Here is a 20,189-nt window from a genome sequence, read left to right as displayed (position 1 = left end):
GTATAACTTATTACTTTATTTATAACTACAGTTTGGAAACTACCTAGTTATGGAAAAATGCATTATTGTTGTTTCTGGGCCATTGTGGATCTATCTTGATGGTGTACAAACTTAGTGCAGTGCTAAATTGTACAATGACCTATTTTCATTTTGTTTAGTATAATTGTAACATATGTGGAGAATGAATGAGAGAAAACAAAATAAATTGCCTACATTTAGACCAGCCATCCTTCATTCCTTTCTTAAATTTTATCTTCCACTTAAATAGCTGGTGCTTTTTTTTCTCTCCTCTCCCTCCCACTCCCCCTCCCTCCTTTATCTCTTCCCCCTCCGCCCCCCTCTGTGGGAGATCACCCAGGAGTGCATTGGAACAGTCAAATCTAGAGTTAACTAAGGGCTTCATCAGCAGATGAGCTGAGGCAGGAGCGGAGTCGAACAATGTTAGAGATGGAAATAGGCGGTCTTCGTGAAGGTGCGGGTATGTTGTTGAAAGCTCTTCTTGGTCAGATATGATACCAAGGTTGCAAGCAGTCTGATTCGGCCTCAGACAGTTGCTAGGGAGAAGGATAGAGTTGGTAGCAAGGGAACAGAGTTTGGAATGGGTACCGAAGACTATGGCATTGGTCTTCCCAATAATAAATTGGAGGAAATTTCTGCTCATCTAGGACTGGATGTCTGACCAGCAGTCTGATAACTTAGCAACAGTGAAGGAGTTGAGAGGGGTAGTTATCAGGTAGAACTGATGTTGGTGTGCATGTGAAATCTTGCGCTGTTTTGGGATGAAAACGTTGTTATCTAACAGCAGTAAGGAGTGCGAAGTTGTGTGCAGTTGAATTTTTAGCATCCTTTGCCTGGTGCCACAACAGTCACTGCAGCGTACTCATAGCATGCACTCTTTCATTAGTGTTTGTATGCATATTTGGTCAGTTATTAATGAAGTAAATTAGAATTTTAAGGCATGTAATTGAAAACTACTGAACAAGAGTATTTTACATTTTAAAGCCCTAAAATAATACATTTGTTTTTACACCAGTATAATTTTACATCTATTACAATTTATATAACTGTATTGAAAATCATTTATAGCTTGTGTGCCAATCTATGTAACTTGTGAATATGGTAATTTACTAAGATTCTGTACCACTGTTGTAATGTTTTTTGCTTGGTTGAATGATGAGCTGGAATAACTCCTTCCACTTGTAGAGTATTCGAAACTCGTGGTTGTGTGTGTGACTCAGTATGAGACATGTTTATGAAGCCTTGAGCTTTAGTAATTTATGACTTAGGAATTTGGTTGATCTCCCAGTCAGTCAATCACAGGACAGAATATTGCCTCTGAAGGTAATCTTAATAAGTTTCTAATGGCTTTATTGTCTGTTCTGTCTTCTCTGGTAGCTTGTACAATCTAGAATTAAGTTCTGAATGCTTTGTGGTCAGGACAGTTGTGCAAAAAAAGGGGAAGATGAGCTGAGACAGAATTTAGTTAACAGTTGCTGTATTTGAGTTGGCTTCTGTTGCACCAAATATTGATCTGGTTCTGGTATCAGCACTTTTTAATTTAAACTTTCCACATTGTTGTTGTTTTTATCGCCGAATTTAAGGAATTGAGCAAATATATTTCTAATTGGTACAAAACTTTTCTCTTGCTTTTTTGCTAGTTTTTCAGGTAATGTATTTAGCGCATTGTATATGACTGGTTCTGGAACCAACCAAATACAAGTATCGTAAAGGATTTTAACTACACTGTTATCTTGGTGTGCATAGTTTATAAAAAAAAAAAACTGTTCATTACTTAAATTGCTGTACTGTAAAATATTGTAGACTTCGATTAATTCAAGCCTTTTGATATCTGTAGGGGTCAGCTAATTATGATCTACATGAGCTTATTTGATTTTCATTTTGCAGAATTCAGAGAAACTGCTGCAAATTCTAAACTGAATATACTGCATGTTCTTCCTCACCCGCATTTTCCCCCTCTCCTCCCCACCACACAACATTTGAATTGAAGGAAAATATTTCATAAATGCATTTACAGATTCAAAATTTCAGATGAAACACTTTAATATGTATTTTTTTAAAACAACATACTGGAACGATCTGTCACCATTCAACAGTTTTTACCAAACTTTGCATTTTTCTTTGACTGCAGATTACTTCTAAAATGTAAATTTCTTGAGATCCTGCATGTAGAAACTGCCTGGTCAGATTTTCATTGAACCGGATAACTAACTTCCTCTTGCTGAACTTGAGATTTGTTTTCAAAATGGATGTTCTGCAAATTCTCTGCCTGCATCAAGATCCTTGAACAATTATTGACTTGTAAAAACAGCAAATGTTGGAAATACTCAGGTCAGGCAGCATCTGTAGAGAGAGAAATAGAGTTGATGTTTCAGGTCAATAACCTTTCATAATGTTGTATTTTGATTGTTGTATTAAATTGTTGTGTTGTGCTTTTTAAAAAAAAAAATTGGACCTGCTCTCAACAAATCAGATGAACGCATATGGGTTTTTAGTAAAATAAATTGGCAATTTAAAAACAAAACAACTCTTGGATGATCCTCGGTTTACTAATATTGAGAGAATATATTGTGTGCTGTGGCTTATTTCATATTGGAGGAAGTTCATTTTACTTCATGCAATATTTTTAAAGCATACATTTGGAGGTATTCTGCTGATAACGGATTGAAGTACAGTTGTGTTGTGATCTTTTGTTATAGTAATCTTGGGAGAATTTCTCTGTACTATGGGTAAGAAAACCTTTTATAAATTAGGTTTATTGGATGCATTCCACAGAGCAAATCGTCCCTTTCTTGATAAACTGCTGTCAGATTTTGTTTTTGAATTTTGTTGAGGCAGTCAAAAGCTTGTTTTTGAAGCCCTCCTCCAGATAAAGCGGATGTTAGTTTGAAATAAAAACAAAGTGCTGGAAATACTCAGCAGGTCTGGCAGCATCTGTGGAGAGAGAAACAGAGTTAACGTTTCAGGTCGATGACCTTTCATCAGAACTGGCAAAGGTTAGAAATGTTAGCAAGTGAAAGGGGGTGGGGGGAGTGGTGGGTTTGGTGAAGAACAACAAAAAGGAAGGTCTCTGATGAAGCAGAGGGCAGGAGAGACCAAATGACAAAGATGTCATGGCAGGAGAGCTCGCACCAGTGAAATGCTCTTCCTGCGCTATGTGGGAAATCAGGCACGCTTCCATGTGTGCAGGAAGTGTATCCATCTGCAGCTACTGGCTACCCGCATTACGGAGCTGGAGCTGCGGGTGGATTCACTGTGCAGCATCTGTGATGCTGAGATCTTCGTGGATAGCATGTTTAGCGAGGTGGTCACGCTGCAGGCAGATGCTGCAAAGGCAGAAAGGGAATGGGTGATCACCAGGCAGAGTAGAGGAAGGCAGGTAGTGCAGGAGTCCCCTGTAGCCATCCCACTCTCTAACAGATATAGCACTTTGGATATTGTTGGGGGAGGTGGCTCAGAGGAAAGCAGGAAGAGCCAAGTTCATGGCACTGTGGGTGGCTGTGCTGCACAGGAGGGAGGAAGAAGAGTGGCAGGGCTATAGTGATGGGGGATTCAATCGTAAGGGGAACAGACAGGCGTTTCTGTGGCCACAGGAGAGACTCCAGGATGGTATGTTGCCTCCCTGCTGCCAGAGTTAAGGATGTCTCTGAGCGGCTGCAGGGCATTCTGAGGGGGAGGGTGAGCAGCCATTTGTCAGGGTACATCTCAGTACCAGCAACATAGGTTTAAAAAAAAAAGGGGTGAGATCCTCCAAGCTGAATATAGGGAGTTAGGACATAAATTAAAAAGTAGGACCTCAAAGGTAGGAATCTCAGGATTACTACCAGCGCCATGTGCTAGCGAGATCAGAAATAGAATATGTCAGATGAATGCGTGGCTGGAGAAATGGTGTAGAGGCGAAGGATTCAGATTCCTGAGACATTGAGACCGGTTCTGGGGAAGGTGGGACCAGCACAAGCTGGGCAGGCCCGGGACCAATTTCCTCGGGGTGGGGGTTGGTGTTTGCTAGTGCTGTCGGAGAGGGTTTAAACTAGAATGGCAGGGGGATGGGAATCTGAGCAGGGAGACAGAGGAGGGGGAAACAAGGATAGAAATGAAAGACAGAAAGGTAAGAAGCAAAAGTGGAAGGCCGAGAAAACAAGGCCGAGAAGCAAATGAGGCCATAGTGCAAAATAAAGCTAAGATGACTAACAATGTTAAAAAGACAAGTCTAAAGGCATTGTTTCTTTAATGCGCGGAGCATTCGCAATAAGGTAGATTAAATAACAACACAAATAGATATAAACGGTTATGATATAGTTGCGATTACGGAGACATGGATGCAGGGTGACCACGGATGGGACCTGAACATCCGGGGTATTCAATATTTAGGAAGGATAGGCAAAAAGGGAAAGGAGATGGGGTAGCATTGTTAGTAAAGGAGGAAATCAATGCAATAGTGAGGAAGGATATTGACTCGGAAAATCATGATGTGGAATCTGTATGGGTGGAGCTAAGAATCACCAAGGGGCAGAAAACATTGGTGGGGCTTGTCTATAGGTCCCCAAACAGTAGTGGAAATGTAAGGGATGGCATTAAACAGGAAATTAGAGATGCATGCAATAAGGGTACAACTGTAATCATGGGTGACTTTAATCTATATATAGATTGGTCAAACCAAATTAGCAATATTCCTGTGGAGGAGGATTTCCTGGAAGGTGTACATGACAGTTTTTTAGACCAATACAGTGAGGAACCAACTAGAGAACAGGCTATCCTAGACTGGGTATTGTGCAATGAGAAAGGATTAATTAACAATCTTGTGCAGGATCCATGGGGAGGAGCGACCATAACATGATAGAATTCTTCATTGAGATGGAGAGTGAAGTAGTTGAATCTGAAACTAGGGTCCTGAATCTAAATAAAGGAAACTACGAAGGTATGAGGTGCCAGTTGGCTATGATAGATTGGGAAATTTTACTAAAAGGGTTGACGGTGGATAGGCAATGATAATATTTAACAACGTGTGCAATTATTCATTCCTGTCTAGTGCAAAAATAAAACCAAAAAGGTGGCTCAACTGTGGCTTACAAAAGAATTTCGGGATAGTATTAGATCCAAAGAGGAGGCATATAAAATTGTCAGACATAGCCACAAGTCTGAGAATTGGGAGCAGTTTAGAATTCAGCAAAGGAGGACAAAGAGGTTGATTAAGCGGGGGAAAATAGAATGTGAGAGTAAACTTGCAGGAAATATAAAAACTGACTGTAAAAGCTTCTATAGATATGTGAAGAGAAAAAGATTAGTGAAGCCAAATGTAGGTCCCTTACAGTCAGAAATGGAGGAAATTATAATGGGGAACAAAGAAATGGCAGAACAATTAAACACATACTTTGGTTCTGTCTTCACAAAGGAGGACACAAATAACCTCCCAGAAATATTAGGGAACCAAGGGTTTAATGAGAGGGAGGAACTGAAGGAAATCAGTATTAGTAAAAAAAAAATAATGCTAGGGAAATTAATGGGGTTAAAGGCTGACCAATCCCCAGGGCCTGATAATCTACATCCCGGAGTACTAAAAGCAGGTGGCCCTGGAAATAGTGGATGCATTGGTGGTCATCTTCCAAAATTCTATCGACTCTGGAGTAGTTCCTACAGATTGGAGGGTGGCAAATGTAACCCACTATTTAAAAAAGGAGGGTGAGAAAAAACAGGGAATTACAGACCAGTTAGCCTTACATCAATAGTGGGGAAAATGCTAGAGTCTATTATAAAGGATGTGATAGCAGAACACCTGGAAAGCATAAACAAGATTGGACAAAGTCAGCATGGGTTTACAAAAGGGAAATCATGCATTAACAAATCTATCTGAGTTTTCTGAGGATGTAACTAGTAGGATAGATAAGGGAGAACCAGCAAATGTGGTGTATTTGGATTTTCAGAAGGCTTTTGATAAGGTCCCACATAAGAGGTTAGTGTGCAAAATTAAAGCACATGGGTTTGGTGGTAATATACTGCCATGCTTTGAGAATTGGTTGACAGATAGGAAACAGAGAGTAGGAATAAACAGGTCTTTTTTCCGGGTGGCAGGCAGTGACTAGTGGGATACTGCAGGGATCAGTGTTTGGGCCCCAGCTATTCACTATATATATTAATGTCTTGAGTGAGGGAACTAAATGTAACCTTTCCAAGTTTGCAGATGACACAAAGTGGGGGGGGGGGGGGGGCGGCGGGTGGAATGCGAGCTGTGAAGAGGATGCAAGGAGGCTCCAATGTGATTTGGGCAAGTTGGGTGAGTGGACAAATGAATGGCAGATGCAGTATAACGTGGATAAATGTGAGGTTATCTACCTTGGTTGTAAAAACAGAAAGGCAGATTATTATCTGAATTGTGATAGATTGGGAAAGGGGGTGGTGCAACGAGACCTGGGTGTCCTTGTACACCAGTGGCGGTATGTTGGCCTTCATTGCAAGAGGATTTGAGTACAGGAGCAAGGATTTCTTACTGCAGTTATACAGGGCCTTGGTGAGACTGCATCTGGAGTATTGTGTGCAGTTTTGGTCTCCTTATCTGAGGAAGAGTGTTCTTGTCATGGAGGGAGTGCAAAGAAGATTTACTAGGCTGGTTGCTGGGATGGCGGGATTGATGTATGAGGAGAGATTGGGTCGACTAGGCCTATATTCACTAGAGTTTAGAAGAATGAGAGGGGATCTCATAGAAACTGATAAAATTCTAACAGGACTAGACAGCCAAATGCAGGGAGGATGTTCCCGATGGCTGGGGAATCCAGAACCAGGGGTCACAGTCTCAGAATATGGGGTATGCCATTTAAAACAGATGAGAAATTTCTTCACTCAGAGGGTAGTGAACCTGTGGAATTCTCTACCGCAGAAGGCAGTGGAGGCCAAGTCATTAAACATATTCAAGAAGGAGATAGATATAGTTCTTCATGCCAAAGGGATCAAGGAATATGGGGAGAAAGCAGGAACAGGGTACTGAATTATGCTACCAGCCATGATGTTTTTTGAATGGCGGAGCAGGCCCCAATGGCCTACTCCTGCTCCTGTTTTCTAGTTTCTTTGTCATGGAGGAAAAGGCAAGGGAGTACTAATAGTTGTAATAAAAGACAAAGCATTAGTCTGGTGAGAGTGTTAAGAGGGGAATAATAAACAGCTCTGACTGAAAGCAAAACATGAAAAACAAGTTTACGGTTGGCACATGGTTTTTAAAAAAAAAAGCATTCAAAATGGGATTCAAGGTCTGAAATTGTTGAAATCAATGCCGAGTCCAGAAGGCTGCAAAGTGCCGAATCGGAAGATGTGTCGAACTGTTTGTTTTCATTCCTGCTCATGGTCACTGTCCAGCGAGTGGACCTGGTCAGGGTGAGCTCAGCTTGTGTCTGCTGATTCGCACTGTCTAATGTCATATGAACATCAGCCATTTGGCGAGGTACCAGTGGGCCACAAGTGCCTAAGCTGCACTCCAGCGAGACTGTTGACCAAAAGGGAGGCAATTTAAAAACAAAACAACTTTTGAAGCATGGTTAAAATAAAGAAAAATACTGAGGATGCTGGAAATTTGAAATAAAAAACAGAAACTACTTGAAATGCTCAACAGGTGATGCAGCATCTGTGGAGAGAGAAACAGTAACATCTCTGATCTGTCACCTTTCATCAGAACTGGAAGAATTTAGAGACGTAACAGTTTAGTTTTTTAAGAAAGTACAGAGCCAGGGAAAAGTGGGACAGAGGAAGATAACAAAGGAAAAGGTCGGTGATAAATGGAGGGCTGGAGCGATGAAATGACAAAGCAGATGGTAGTGCAAGGCAAAAGTGGTGGTAATGGCATAATTGAAGTAAGAAAAGATAGCTCCAGAGGAGGTGTAAATGGTTACAGCACAACCATTACCAGCATCTACTGTCCAAGAAAATGGGACTGGTGGTTATGATTTTGAGTCTGGAACTCTGTATAACGTTTAATTGAAAGATGAAGGACTGTTCCTTGTGCTTACATTGAGCTTCATTGGTACTGTGCAGGAGGTCAAGAACTGAGAGGTAGGACTGAGTTGAAGAATTAAAGTGGCAGGAAACCAGAAGCTCTGGGTCACATTTGCAGACTGAATGGAAGTGTTCAGCAGGGTGATCACTCAGTCTGCATTTGGTCTCATGGTGTAGAGGAGACCGTGTTGTCTGAAGTGAATACAGAAAAGGTGGAAAAATGGGTGCCAAGCCAAAGGATGAGATTAGGAGAGGTGACCAAAAGCTTGACATAAAAGGGTTGGTTTTAAGGAAGAAGGAGAAGGCATTAGAGAGCTGGAGGAGTTTAAGCAGGGAATTCCAGAGCATTGCGCTTGGGCAGTTGAAAGCATAGCTGCTAATAGAAAGAAAATGGGAGGGATTAAGTCCATGAGAAATGGGAATTAGAGGAATGAGTTCATGGAGGAGGTTGTAGGCTGGATGAGGTTGCACCATTAGCGAGGAACGAAACCATTGAGGAATTTTAAGACTAGAGCTTGAATTTCAAATTCAAGATGTGTGTATTGTGTGCAAATGTAAGTTCATGAGGGCAGATGATGGGTCAACGGAGCTGGTGTAGGATGGAAAACGGACAACAATGTTTTGGATGAGCTGTTGTGGTCTATGAAAGGTAGGGGAGGAGTGTCTGGTCAGAATTGGAGCAGTACAGTTTACTGGTGATAAAGGCATGTATGAGGATTTCAGCAGCAGCAGATGGGCAAAGTGGTGTGGAGAAAGGCAGTGTTCCAGAGGTGGAAGCAAACAGTATTTGCTCTTAGCTTTTATATTGCCGATGAGCAGAATTTCTAAATATATAGACTCATAGAGTTATGCAGCACAGAAACAGGCCCTTTGACCCACCGTGTCCGCCCCACCCATCAAGCTTATATTCAAATCCCATTTTCCAGCACTTGGCCCGTAGTCTTGTATGCTGTGGCGTTTCAAGTGCTCATCTAAATGCTTCTTAAATGTAGAGGGTTTATGCCTCTCCCACCGTCGGGCAGTGTGTTCCAGATTCCAACCACCCTCTGGATGAATTTTTTTCCCCTCAAATCCCCTCTAAACCTCCTGCCCCTTATCTTAAATCTATGCCCCCTGGTTATTGACACCTCTGCTAAGGGAAAAAGTTTCTTCCTATCTATACCCCTCATAATTTTGTACACCTCAATCAGGTCACCCCTCAGCCTTCTCTACTCTAAGGAAAACAACCCTAGCTTATCCAGTTTCTCTGAAATGCTCCAGCCCAGGCAACATCCTGGTGAATCTCCTCTGCACCCTCTCCAGTGCAATCACATTTTTCCGATAGTGTGGCGACCAGAACTGTATGTAGTGCTCCAGCTGTGGCCTAACTAAAGTTTTGTACAGCTCCATCGTAACCACCCTGCTCTTATATTCTATGCCTCGGCTAATAAAGGCAAGTAGCCCATATGCCTTCCTAACCACCTTATCTACCTGTGCTGCTGCCTTCAGTGATTTATGGACAAGTACAGCAAGGTCCCTCTGACCCTCTGTACTTCCTAGGGTCCTACCATCCATTGTATATTCCCTTGCCTTGTTGGTCCTCCCAAAATGCATCACCTCACACGTCTCAGGATTAAATTCCATTTGCCACTGCTCTGCCCATCTTACCAGCCCATCTATATCGTCCTGTAGTCTAAGGCTTTCCTCTTCATTATTTACGACACCACCAATTTTCGTGTCATCTGCGAACTTACTGATCATACCTCTCATATTCACATCTAAATCATTAATGTACACTACAAACAGCAAGGGTCCAAGCACCAATCCCTGTGGTACACCACTGGTCACAGGCTTCCAATCGCAAAAACAACCATCACCCTCCGCCTTCTGCCACTAAGCCAATTTTGGATCCAATTTGCCAAATTGCCCTGGATCTCATGGACTCTTAACTTCTTAACCAATCTCCCATGCAGGACCTTATCAGAAGCCTTACTGAAGTCCATGTAGACTGCATCAATTGCTTTACCCTCATCTACACATCTAGTCACCTCCTCGAAAAATTCAATTAAAACCATGCTGACTATCCTTGATTAATCCCTGCCTCTCCAAGTGGAAATGAATCCTGTCCTGAATTTCTTCCAATAGTTTCCCTACCACTGATGTTAGACTCACTGGCCTGTAATTACCTGGTTTATCCCTGCTACCCTTCTTGAATAATGGCACCACATTCGCTGTCCTCCAGTCCCCTGGCACTTTTCCTGTGGCCAGAGAGGATTTGAAAATTTGTGTGGAGCTCCTGCAAGCTCCTCCCTTGCCTCACATAACAGCCTGGGATGCATCTCATCTGGGCCTGGGGATTTATCTGCTTTTAAGCCAGCTAAAACAGCTAATACTTCCTCCCTTTCAATGCTAATTTGTTTAAGTATATCACAACCCCCTCGCTGATCGCTACACCTTCGTCGTCCTTATCCATAGTGAACACAGATGAAAAGTAATCATTTAAAACCTCACTTATTGTCCTCCAGCTCCACACAGATTGCCACTTTGGTCCTTAATGGGCCCTACTCTTTCCCTGGTTATCCTCTTGCCCTTCATATACTTATAAAACGCCTTGGGATTTTCCTTTATCTTGCCTGCCAGTGTTTTTTCATGCCCCTTCTTCACTCTCCTAATTACTTTAAGGACTCCCCCTTCCCCCCCCCCCCCCTCCCCCCACAAGACTTTCTATAGTCCTCTAGGGCCTCTGCTGTTTTCAGCCCTCTGCATCTATCATAAGCCTCCTTTTTTTTCCCTTATCCAATCCTCAATATCCTTTGACATCCAGGGTTCCCTGGACTTGTTGGTCCTAATCTTCACCTTAACGGGAACATGTTGGGCCTGAGCTCTCACTATTTCCTTTTTGAATGACTCCCACTTGTCTGATGTAGACTTTCCTACAAGTAGGTGCTCCCAGTCCACTTTGGCCAGTTCCTGTTTTAACATATTGAAACTTATTTTAAATGTATGGAACCAAAGTTGTACCGCATCATAAGACTTTTATAAACTTAATCTACTCTGAACAACTATTCTATAACTCATGAGCATGTATTCCAGTGTCAGAATTTCAGGAACTGAGCAATCTGCTGCATAGTGCTGAAGGAGTGTTGAATGTTAATCCAACATTAATGATGAAAATCTAGTGCATTAAATTTATATTGCATTCTGTAGGGGCAAACCGTGCCATGCATTTTAGATCACACTGCTGCAGCCAGTGTAACATCTTCAAGGAGATTATTGTTAAGTATCACTTTTCATTTAATTAGTTTGTAAAAACTATCAGTGAATCATGAATTTGAACTAGATTTAGTCCAACAAAGGGATACTATATTTGTCATTATAAGGAACTCTTCAATACAGCACTGAATTAAAATACAAAATCTGGTAGTTTTGGAATTTTGCAGAATTGCAAGGGTAAAGTCTGCCTTCTATACTGTTCACAATAAAATATACCTTCAAAACATTATCACAAAAGCTAGTGTAATTTTTCCTCTGTACTAGCTTAATTTTAAAGTGCTAGTTTAAAGCAGAAATATTAACATGCTAGGAAATATCATGTTTTACAAAGCCGAGGCATAGATAAGTACTAAGCTTTACCAAGACAAAACCAAATGTAAGTGCCAAATTGTTGCAAATATTCTAGCACACTTGGTCTGGCACGAGTTAGAAGTTCCACTACCCTTTTGGAGTGCTGACGACTTGCACAAATTTCTCAGTCTTTGTTTTTGTGGCTTCCTGCATCATTGCTGATCTTGATTTTTCTTGGCCTTGGAGCATGCTCCACCCCAAATGTACTGCTTTAAATTTAAAGTAAAATACTCTTTTACCCTGGATACCTTGCTGGATTGTTTGAAGGAACACTCCATAAAAAAGGCATTCTATTAGCAGTTGATATCTGGACATATTTCCACCACTCAAAGAACAAAGAACAGTACAGCACAGGAACAGGCCATTCGGCCCTCCAAGCCTGCGCCGATCTTGATGCCTGCCTAAACTAAAACCTTCTGCACTTCCGGGGACCGTATCCCTCTATTACCATCCTATTCATGTATTTGTCAAGATGCCTCTTAAACGTCGCTATCGTACCTGCTTCCACCACCTCCCCCGGCAGCAAGTTCCAGGCGCTCACCACCCTCTGTGTAAACAACTTGCCTCGCACATCCCCTCTAAACTTTGCCCCTCTCACCTTAAACCTATGTCCCCTAGTAACTGACTCTTCCACCCTGGGAAAAAGCTTCTGACTATCCACTCTGTCCATGCTGCTCATAACTTTGTAAACCTCTATCATGTCGCCCCTCCACCTCCGTCGTTCCAGTGAAAACAATCCGAGTTTTTCCAACCTCTCCTCATAGCTAATGCCCTCCCGACCAGGCAACATCCTGGTAAACCTCTTCTGTACCCTCTCCAAAGCCTCCACGTCCTTCTGGTAGTGTGGCGACCAGAATTGCACACAATATTCTAAGTGTGGCCTAACTAAAGTTCTGTACAGCTGCAGCATGACTTGCCAATTTTTATACTCTATGCCCCTACCGATGAAGGCAAGCATGCCGTATGGCTTCTTGACTACCTTATCCACCTGCGTTGCCACTTTCAGTGACCTGTACGCCCAGATCTCTCTGCCTGTCAATACTCCTAAGGGTTCTGCCATTTACTGTATACCTCCCACCTGCATTCGACCTTCCAAAATGCATTACCTCACATTTGTCCGGATTAAACTCCATCTGTCATTTCTCCGCCCAAGTCATCAACCGATCTATATCCTGCTGTATCCTCTGACAATCCTCATCACTGTCCGCAACTCCACCAACCTTTGTGTCGTCCGCAAACTTACTAATCAGACCAGCTACATTTTCCTCCAAATCATTTATATATACTACAAAGAGCAAAGGTCCCAGCACTGATCCCTGCGGAACACCACTAGTGACATCCCTCCATTCAGAAAAGCACCCTTCCACTGCTACCCTCTGTTTTCTATGACTGAGCCAGTTCTGTATCCATCTTGCCAGCTCACCTCTGATCCCGTGTGACTTCACCTTTTGTACCAGTCTGCCATGAGGGACCTTGTCACTCCTGTCCTCTTCCTGCCCTACCAAGAGCCTCAATTGAAGCATTGCGTTGTCTGTTGTCAAAGGCAGATATTTGATGCTGTTGTGTACGTTTCACTTCATCCTGTCTTGGAACTGTTCTGTGTATTATGGCTCTAGTCAGTCAGAATATTTGATTGGAATTTCTTATTCTTTCCCTGTAAAATGCCTTGGAACATGTTGAAGTCCTGAAAGGTTCTATGTGAATGCAGATTCTTTATTTCATTTATTTCTTTTATTATTCTTTAGGTAGCTCTTGAACCTAAAATTGTCCTCAGCATTGTGAAATATTGTATCCCCTAACGGTCAACAAATCCGTGCCTTTTTACCCCCAGAACTCCTTTTTTGAATCCCTCCGATCAGGTTTCCGCTCCTACCAAAATATATTCTTCTTCTTGTTTCTGATGGTGTCCAAAGATTCTACTATGAACTTCTTTGGTGATGTGATGATACTGAACTGTACACCATCTCCTGGCTTGAGTGCCAGATTAGAGGTGGCAGGGTCTAACGTCCCCTCTAATTTCTTTTTGTAGCGCACAGCCGATTCATTTAAGTGTTTGGTACCTTTATATTTTTTTTTGTACAGCCGCGCACGTATGGTATCGATGCAAACAGCTTGTCCGTGGCCTGTGAGATAACCTGCGAGTTGCTACCCAACAGAGATTATTGACAGGGTCGTAGACACTTAATTCTCCCTGTTGGCAATAGAGAGTAGGTGTTGGAACATAGTCGTAGCAGTAGACCATTCAGCCCTTTGAGCCTGTTGTGCCATTTAATTATAATTAATCATGACTGATCTATGCGTCAACTCCATTTATCTGCCTACAATTTTCATCAAGAGTTGGCTGGTACCAGCAGAAATATCATTTTATGCACCAATTATTATGTAAACTAGCTTCTTGATTTGATTTTTAAGAATTCAGAAAGTATTTTTACTTATCATTGGAAACTCAGGTTTTACAGTAATTATATTTGATGCTGGTGTTTCATGATTTAATTCAGTTGGATCTGAGGTAATACAGTCTGACAGGGTAATAAGATAGTTGAGCACATCAAGTGCCTGTTGTAGCTTTCAGGGAAGTGTGTTGTGTTTGAATGAAGAGGACCATCATTTTTAATGTTCCAGCTGACTTCTTGCTATTAGTCAAACATAGTGTTTAATATTAAAAATATTTTAAAAAGAGTAATGTTTACATTCTTAATGTAATAAGGTATTTTCTCTTCTCATCCTACCAAAGATGCCTTAAGCAAGTTTGTGAGCTGTCATTATGTAATGCAGGCTTTAGTTAATAAAACAATTGTGGGGGATTTTACTTTTCATATTGACTGGACAAATCAAATTGGCAGTAGTAGTTTGAAGGATAAATTCATGGAATGCATTAGCGATAGTTTCCTAGAAAAATACATTATGGAACCCAGTAGCAGCAGGCTATTTTAGATCTTTTATCTTGCGTATTGAGACAGGATTAATTAGTAATCGCTTCGTAAGGGATCCTCTTGGGAAGAGGATTCATAATGAGATAGAATTGCACATTGAATTTGAGAGTGACGTACACAAGTCCCAAAACTAGAGCCGTAAATAAAGCCAATTACATAGATTTGAGGGGCAAGCTGTGTAAGATAGCTTGGGAAATTGAATTAAAAGGTATGATGGTAGAAAAGCAATCGCAAGCATTTAAATAAATATTTCATAATACTTAATGAATTGAGAAATGGAAACTCCATGGGAAAAGTGATTCATCCATGGCTAACTAAAGAGCTCAAAGATAGTATTAGATTAAAAGAGGCTTATAATGTTGCAAAAAGAGTAGTAGACCTGAGACTATAGAGTTTTAGAAACCAGCAAAGGATGACCAATAATTTTATAGAATTAATACAGAAAGCTAGCATGCAGGTATGGCTAGCAATTAGTAAGGTAAATTGTAGGTTGCCCTTTATTGCAAGGGAGTTGCAGAACACGACTGAAGAAGTTAAAACAAAAGTACTGGAAATACTCAGCAGGTCTGGCAGCATCTGTGGAGAGAAACAGTTAACGTTTCGGGTTAATGACGTTGAACTTTCTGATGCGAGGTCATTGACTGGAAACATTACTTCTGTTTCTCTGTCCACAGATGCTGTCAGATTTGCTGATTGTTTCCAGCATTTTCTGTTTTTATTTCAGTTTTTCAGCATCCACAGTATTTTATGTTTGTATATTTAGATAATCTAACCAAGTTTGAAATGAGATAATTGACACCCAACTTTTAATTCAAAAGTCTCCTCCTAGTAAAGGCATGCTCAGGTCTGCAAATGAAACCCGACCCGAGCCCGACAGAACCACATCCGACCCGGCCTGAGTCCTTTGATTTTTTTTCCCGCGCCCGACCTGACCACTGGAATATAATTAACTTTAAAGGCCGAGAGGGGGGTTTTGACGACTGGGCAACTCTCAACCTCCATAAATTTGCCCAGGCATGCGCCGGCGCGTATCCATTGTCTCTCGAGATAAGGAGGCCCAAAGAAGAAGAAGAAGATTGAAGAGGTTGTGCTCTACCTTGGATGGAATCGCTCACTGCAGACTAGTGCGGAGTCCAAATGCATGTTTCCCGTTTTAACGTCCTGGCTGTCACTGTGTCCGACCCGAGCCCGAATGCCGGACCCGGAAGAGTGATCCGCCCTGACCCGAACCTGACACGTGTCATTGGGCTTGGGTCGGGTAGCCATGCTCTACCTCCTGCTGCTCAGAAATCTTGCACTGTGTTGCTGTCCAGCCTCAGATGCAGCTGAAAAAAATAGCTGTTGTCAGCGAAATGTAATTTTGCGTTTAGTTACTGCTCTTTTATTTTTCAATTTTATTGTGTATGCTCCTTCTACATTCAGTATGTCTTGCATCATTCACCTGCTGGCATAATAAACAGGCGTTCTGATGAAGGGTCACTGACCTGAAACGTTAACTCTACTTCTCTTTCCACAGATGCTGTCAGACCTGCTGAGTATTTCCAGCATTTCTTTTATTATTTCAGATTTCCAGCATCTGCAGTATTTTGTTTTTATATTATGTAATAAACAGGCATCCTGCTACTGAGGTCTGTCAGCTCATTGACCTGCCTCTAGATGGTGTGAGAGAATTGGTGATCTTTAATTCTGTCCATCGACCCCTTCCAGAACAGCAGATATTGGGAACTCACCACATGGAGGCTGGAAATCTCTTAAATGTTATCACACAGCATGTCAAAAGAGCAAAACAGAACTTCACCGTGGACACCCTGTTGCTCCTTTAGAAATTGTGAACTGCTGATTTCACAAGCATAAGTTCCTTTTACACTTTTGATCCTTGCTGTTTGTTTAGACTCTGGCAAAAGAACCGGAGGGGAGATGAGGAGAATTTGTTTGACTCAGTGAGATCTTTTGATCTGGGCTGCACTGCCTGAAAGGGTGATGGAAGCAGGTTCAATAGTAACTTTCAAAAGGGTGGGGCGAAAGCCGGAACAGGTTACTGAGTTGAATGATAAGCCATGATCATAACGAATGGCGGAGCAGGTTCGAAGGGCCAAATAGCCTACTCCTGCTCCTATTTTCTATGTTTCTATGTATTGGAAAAATATTTGAAGAGAAAAATGTGCAGGGCAATGGAGATAAAGTAGGGGAGTGGGAGTAATTGAATAGCACTTTCAAAGAGCCAGTGCAGATGCAGTAGGCTGAATGGCCTCTTTCTATGTTGTTACGATTCTATGAAATCATGCTACACATGGTACTTATCTCTGAATATTATACTGTACCTATTCACTTGCAGTAGTCAAGTATGAAGGGGTACAACTGTATAGACAGGAGGTGCAAATTTTGCTAACCATGTCATTTATTGCACTGTTTAGCCTTCCGGAAGAAAGTTAGCTTCAGCTATGTCTTCTCAGGAGCCGATGAAGTCTGAACCAGACAGCAGGTCTAAGGGTGAGTGTATTAGTGGAATAATATTTGTTTTGATTCCTACAATTAAATTCAAAAAATATTTCAGACCTCTTTATTTTATAATTTGATAATGACATTTTGGTACTGAAATACTGTTGCAAGTCCTAAAGATTTCAGTAAATTTACCTTGGTTTCTATTTTTTTAAAACATTGGTCTAATCCCTATTTGGAAAATTTGAATTACTCTGATCATCATTGAATAGTGGGTGGTGGTATTTATATTTAACCTGTTGACTTTGACTACATTAATGTAATCTTTTAGATTTTCTTCCTATATCTGCCTGATCATCATCTGAGACAGGAGAATTGAATTTATGTTACAAGTGTAGTTTTGGTGCAAAGTGTTCTGTCTCTGCACTGACTCTACAGTTACAATATAAATGTAGCTTGAATCTGGAGTTAGGGCCCAATATAACACTGGAGTAAGTAGAGTGAGGCTCCTTGGAGAAGTTACTGTCTTACTACTCTTCGTTTTGAAGACAGGGTTGGTCTTAACAGCCAAATTACACTGTACAAGATTAGCTTCAGTGAAAAGCCAAAACCACCAAACTTGTGTAAGTCTACCTAACTGTTCCTTCTCATTCAAAACCTGGCAGTTTCGATCTTCCAACAGTGTTAGTTAGCTGATTTAATACTATTCTGAATAGGCTAGTTATGTTCGGCCAAAGCAGCTTTGAGTATGGAATTAGAGATGAATCTTTGGAAGTGCTCAGAATTGTAATTGGATGGTCTGAAATTGGATGACCTCTCGCCTTTCATCAGCCAGTGATGTAATTTTGTTGAAAGTCTGCATTGATTTTTTTTTTAGGTTTCCCACATTTAATAGTTTCTGTGTAGTATGTTATACTTAAAATCAGATACTTTAAGCAGCTTTCTATTGTGTAATTTTCACCAAATCTGTGCAGGTAAAAAGTGCTGCTTTCAAAATGAAGTAAAATTGAATCTAATTGTATATGTTAAGTGGGTACCTTTGCATACTAAGTCCCAGTTTGTTTCTCCTAGTGTTGCCATTTTTGATACTGGTTTGGGTAGACAAGTCACTTTTTTGCCTCAGCAAAAGGGTGTTTTAAACACTGAGTATATTGAGTTCCATGCATAAGTTGTATTGGCTGCAGAATTCGAAGGCCCAATTGTATTTCATGGGGTGATGTTGGGTGTTCAGCTTTTTGCACTCACTGGGTGTTTTAAAAATGATTTGACTTAACTAAAAATATAAGTAAGCTCACTTCACTAAGTTATTGTGATGAAACATATATGGTGATGCAGAACAACACACAATTGCAACAAACTGAACTAACCTACCATTTTGGCTCCTCCAATCTCAACATGGAAAATGAACTTGGCTATTGGTAATACAGGTGCATCTGGAGAGAAATATTAGTTTGAAAATGTAAAAATTGAAAAGTTATTTACCTCAGCAGACCAAGTTGCTGATTTTAATGAGTCATTGCTTCGCTTGGTTTAAGGTAAGGAATATTGCAAAGTACTATTTCCATATGAAGCACAGAATGAAGATGAGCTGACAATCAGAGAAGGAGAGATCGTAATTATTATAAGTAAGGTATGAAGATTATTCATTTTATTTTACATATATAAACTGAGTGTTTTCCTTATTAAATTATATCTCTTCCTTGTATCCTTTAAGATGGGTAAGTGAATTACTAAAAGGAGAGATGTCTTTTCCTCTTAAAGTATGCAATTGAATAAAATCAGTAGATGATAGTGATTTATTGTAAAACGAACTGCTGAATTTCCTGAAAATTTTGCCTAACTTTAGTGGTCAAACTAGGTAATCCATTTTTTCCTTTGAGATGATATTAATAATTTAATAATTTCTCATTTCAGTACATAACCCGATTTAAATTGTCTCCCCGATTTCCACTAGTCAAATTTGGGAATGAAGGCACTTAAACTTAATACATTTAAAGTAGTGGTGTTGCTTGAGAAATAATTGCTAGATATCAATAAAACCGTGACTGCGGGTGATGTTTTCTAGAAGCTGACTTTGTTTGAGGTAAGGAAATACTTGACAAGGTTAGGTAGACCCCAGTTTTAATTGCACTTACATACCTCAATGCACAAGTACAAGATGGGTTTCTAACAAACATCTGTTTTCACTTTTGCATAAAATATAGTCATTAACTATAGAAGGTAAATTAAAAGCGGTTAGCATTTCACCTACTTTAATGATTGAGTAAAATCTGAGATTCCAATTAGATGTGCTAAATGACACTTAGGCGCAGTACTGAGGGAGTGCTGCACTGTTGGAGGTAGTCAATATAAAATAGTCACCAAGAAATCAAATAGGGAATTCAGAAGCAACTTCTTTACCCAGAGAGTGGTGAGAATGTGGAACTCATTGTCATTGGGAGCTTAGATAAACATATGAGGGAGAAAGGGATAGATGCTGAGAGAGTTAGATGAAGAAAGACGGGAGGAGGCTTGAGTGGAGCATCAATTATTAGCATGGACTGGTTGGGCCAAATAGCCTGTTTCTGTGCTGTGGAACGGTGATGTCTTTCGGATAAGGCATTACAGCGAAGCCTCGTCTGCCCTGTCGGTGGATGTAAAAGATCACGTGGCAATGTCTACTCCAACAAAGAGGGCTAAGATGCTGCTTTCTGACCCTCATATTCGCAGGTGTTGCCAGGTGGTTTTGTTGCAATGGGATCGAGGGGCAGGGAGACTGAGTGGCTCATGCTGCAATAGGTCGGCTGCGTGTTGGATATGTCTCATGATCCCTGCCAGTTACCCCATATTGCATATAATATATCTGCGCAGTTTTTGAATATTTTATGTATTAAAGTCTTGCTTTTTTATGCATTTCCTGTTAGTTTTTCCATTATAAGTACTTATGTTCACATTTATGATGGAAAGAACCTATGTACACATGTCATACTGTAATGCACCAGGGACTGCTGTGGGGTAGGTAGGTTGGATGGACCAAAGGTGGTAGTCTGCCTGAAACTGTTAATATGCTTCTTTATAAATGGAAACATAAGAATTTATAATAGAACTATACAAATAAAGCAATGTATTACTTTAAAACCAGGACTGAAGTATCTCTGCACATCCGGATACGGTCCCCGGAAGTGCAGAAGATTTTAGTTTAGACCGGCATCAAGATTGGCGCAGGCTTGGAGAGCTGAA

At 40.9% G+C, this 20,189-nt stretch overlaps 1 protein-coding gene across 4 annotated transcripts in view; it reads left to right on the top strand.

Moving 5' to 3' along the window:
• Positions 1–20,189, top strand: part of sh3kbp1 (SH3-domain kinase binding protein 1) — a 316,125-nt gene that overhangs the window by 220,653 nt on the left and 75,283 nt on the right. For 3 of the 4 annotated variants that reach the window (XR_010975809.1, XR_010975811.1, XM_068040380.1), the window contains exons 7-8: positions 16,946–17,021; positions 18,506–18,600. The exons of the other annotated variant lie outside the window; for it this stretch is intronic. Coding sequence is in view for 1 of the 3 variants with exons in the window: in XM_068040380.1 (XP_067896481.1) it covers positions 16,946–17,021; positions 18,506–18,600 (171 nt within the window). In the remaining 2 variants the exon portion in view is untranslated. The remainder of the gene's footprint in view (positions 1–16,945; positions 17,022–18,505; positions 18,601–20,189) is intronic. 4 annotated transcript variants of the gene reach the window in all.

This window comes from Heterodontus francisci, chromosome 10 (genome assembly GCF_036365525.1).
Source record: "Heterodontus francisci isolate sHetFra1 chromosome 10, sHetFra1.hap1, whole genome shotgun sequence".
In the NCBI taxonomy this organism is placed as follows: Eukaryota; Metazoa; Chordata; class Chondrichthyes; order Heterodontiformes; family Heterodontidae; genus Heterodontus; species Heterodontus francisci.
Note: the sequence above shows the minus strand (reverse complement) of the source record. Positions and strands in the feature narration are given on the sequence as shown.